This window comes from Eimeria necatrix, genomic scaffold, assembly GCF_000499385.1.
Source record: "Eimeria necatrix Houghton genomic scaffold, Enh_scaff908, whole genome shotgun sequence".
NCBI lineage: Eukaryota > Apicomplexa > Conoidasida > Eucoccidiorida > Eimeriidae > Eimeria > Eimeria necatrix.
Window position 1 is genome coordinate 1 of NW_013651792.1, and position 3,080 is coordinate 3,080.

The 3,080-nt window shown below is 46.0% G+C and overlaps 1 protein-coding gene across 1 annotated transcript; it reads right to left on the reverse strand.

The window, feature by feature from the left end:
• Window positions 1-1,614: 1,614 nt before the first annotated feature.
• ENH_00082350 (hypothetical protein) lies at window positions 1,615-2,582 on the reverse strand (the record flags this gene model as incomplete). Its single annotated transcript, XM_013577885.1, has 3 exons — window positions 1,615-1,760; window positions 2,152-2,225; window positions 2,560-2,582. The coding sequence occupies 3 exons, from the start codon at window positions 2,580-2,582 to the stop codon at window positions 1,615-1,617; spliced, it is 243 nt and encodes an 80-aa protein (XP_013433339.1).
• Between the last annotated feature and the right edge of the window lie 498 nt (window positions 2,583-3,080).

Consider the following 3,080-nt stretch of genomic DNA (forward strand, 5'->3'; position numbering starts at 1 on the left):
TAAATATTTTATTTATTTTATTTTTATTTTTTTGATTTGTTTTATTTTTGTTTATTTAATTTAATTAATTCATTTTTATCTCTTTTATTTCTTTTTTTAGTTTTATTTATTTATTTCTTTTATTTATTTCTTTTATTTATTTCTTTTTCAACTTTGAAAAATTCCAAAAACGCGCAATGCCGAAGGCTTGCAAACCCTAAGTGTGTTTCATAATTGAGGGTTTAGGGTTTAGGGTTTAGGGTTTTGTTGTCTGCAGACTCTGATGCTAAACTAAACCCTAAACCCTAAACCCTAAACGCTAATGTTTGTTGCCCTCAGTTTAGAAACTTATCATCTGCAAACCCTAATGCAAAACTAGACCTCCTGAAGTGTAAACCCTAAACCCTAAACCCCAAACCCTAATTGTTTGTTGTCTTCAGTTTAAGGACTTATTATGCCCTGTCCAAACCCTAATGCAAAACTAGACCTCCTAAACCCTAAACCCTAAACCCTAATTGTTTGTTACCTTCAGTTTAAGGACTTATTATCTCCAAACCCTAATGCAAAACTAAACCTCCTAAACCCCAAACCCTAGACCCTAAACTCTAACCCCTAACCCCTAAACCCTAAACCCTAAACCCTAAACCCTAATTGTTTGTTGCTTTCAGCTTAGAGACTTATTATCTCCAAACCCTAATGCAAAACTAAACCTCCTTAACCCTAAACCCTAAAGCCTAAACCCTAAACCTTAATTATTTGTTGCTTTCAGTTAAGAGACTTATTATCTCCAAACCCTAATGCAAAACTAAACCTCCTAAACCCCAAACCCTAGACCCTAAACCCTACCCCCTAAACCCTAAACCCTAAACCCTAAACCCTAAACCCTAAACCCTAATTGTTTGTTGCTTTCAGTTTAGAGACTTATTATCTCCAAACCCTAATGCAAAACTAAACCTCCTAAACCCCAAACCCTAGACCCTAAACCCTACCCCCTAAACCCTAAACCCTAGACCCTAAACCCTAAACCCTAAACCCTAATTGTTTGTTGTTTTCAGTTTAGAGACTTATTATCTCCAAACCCTAATGCAAAACTAAACCTCCGAGACAGCGCAGAATCTGGGGTGTATGCTGAGGGTTTGCAAGCTTTTGCTGTCAGATCGGCAGAAGAGTTGGAAAAGCTCCTGGTGAGGGTTTAGGGTTTAGGGTTTAGGGTTTAGGGTTGGGGATTCTTTGGAGGGCTTCGAAGCAGGGGATGATGCTTGGGGTCGGGTGTTGAGTTCAGCTTTTGGGGTTTAGGGTTTAGGGTTTGGGGTGTAGGGTTTGGGGTTTGGCGGTGTGGCTGAGGGTTTGGTTTTGAGGGTTTAGGTTTTGAAATTAGGGTTTAGGGTTTGGGGTTTAGGCTAAGAAAGGGAGGGCCACTGCCTAGGGTTTAGGCTGGGGAAGCTAGGGTTTAGGGTTTGGGGTCTAGGGCTAATACGAGGCTCAAAGGGTTTATTGAGGGTTTAGGGTTTAGAGTTAGGGTGCCAGTTGCTGCTGCTGTTGCTGCTGCTGCTGCTGCTGGTTCTGCTGCTGCTGGTTCTGCTGCTGCTAATGCTGCGTCTGCTGTTGCTGTTGCTCCTGCTGCTGCTGCTGTTGCTACTGTTGCTGTCGCTGCTGCTGTTGTTGCTGCTGCTGCTGCTGCTGCTGCTGCTGCTGCTGCTGCTGCTGCTTGAAGGCAACGGGGCTGCGCAACCGCAAGGTGGGCGCGACGCTGATGAACTCGGTGTCTAGTCGGTGAGGCCCTAAACCCTAAACCCTAAACCCTAAACCCTAAACCCTAAACCCTAAACCCTAAAGCCTGCACTCTAAACCCTAAATTTTAAACTCTAATATCCAAATCCCAAGCGTTGTCCCTATGCTGTGCTTTGATGCATTGCATCAGCATGCTACGCAGGGTTTAGGGTTCAAAGTTTAGGGTTTAGGGTTTAGGGTTTAGGGTTTAGAATCCAAAGTTCTGTTCGAATGACCAATGAATAAACCAGACAATACTTTGGCATTTGTTTGTTCTGGCAGTCAAGCGTTTAACGCTTAGCGTTTACTTGCTTATTTTTACGGATTAGGGTTTAGGGTTTAGGGTTTAGGGTTTAGGGTTTAGGGTTTAGGGTTTGGGCGCAGGTCCCACTCCATCTTTACCCTTGCAGTTGAAAGCGAAGACGCTGAAGGCAGCGTTAGAGTTGGCAAATTGAATTTGGTGGACTTGGCGGGCTCTGAGAGGCAACCCTAAACCCTAAACCCTAAACCCTAAACCCTAAACCCTAAACCCTAAACCCTCGACCCTAAACCCTAGAGGCTAAACGCTGGGGCGGCGGCGTGGGGTGAGGCCCTGAGCCAGAATGCCTAGGCGCTGCTGCGCAGGCGGCGCAGAGGGGGGCGGAGGGCGGTAAACCCTAAACCCTAATTTAGGGTTTGCGGGGCTGCAGGCAAAGCAAGGCGGGGTCCGTTGGAGAGAGGTTTAAAGAAGCAACAAAAATTAATTTGTCTCTTAGTGCTCTCGGAAATGTAATTTCTTCTTTGGCAGAAGAAGCTCCTTTTGTCCCCTACAGAGACTCCAAACTCACCCGCATCCTCCAGGCAAACCCTAAACCCTAAACCCTAAACCCTAAACCCTAAACCCTAGACCCTAGACCCTAACATGTAAACCCTGAAACTAAACGCCAGGCCTTACTCGCTGGGTGATAAGCCGTAGGGCTGGTAGACGAGGACTGGAGAAGTGCTGGCGCAGCTGCTCCTCCGCTTCAGGGTTTAGGGTTTAGGGTTTAGGGTTTAGGGTTTGGGGTTTAGAAGTCGGTTGTTTTCGCTCCCAGAGCGCGCGTTTCCTGGCGCGAGCGCGGAGCGGTGTGCGAGGGTTTAGGGTTTAGGGTTTAGGGTTTAGGGTTTGGGCGCAGGCGTCTCTGGGAGGCAACACAAGAACAGCAATGGTTGCTGCAGTTGTTGCTGCTGCAGCGCAGCAGGAAGAAACCCTCAGCACTTTGAGGTTTGGCAGCAGAGTAAAGAAAGTGGAAAATAAACCCCGAAGAAATAAAGGGTTTTGCGAAGCAGCAATTACGCTGCTGCAGCGCCAA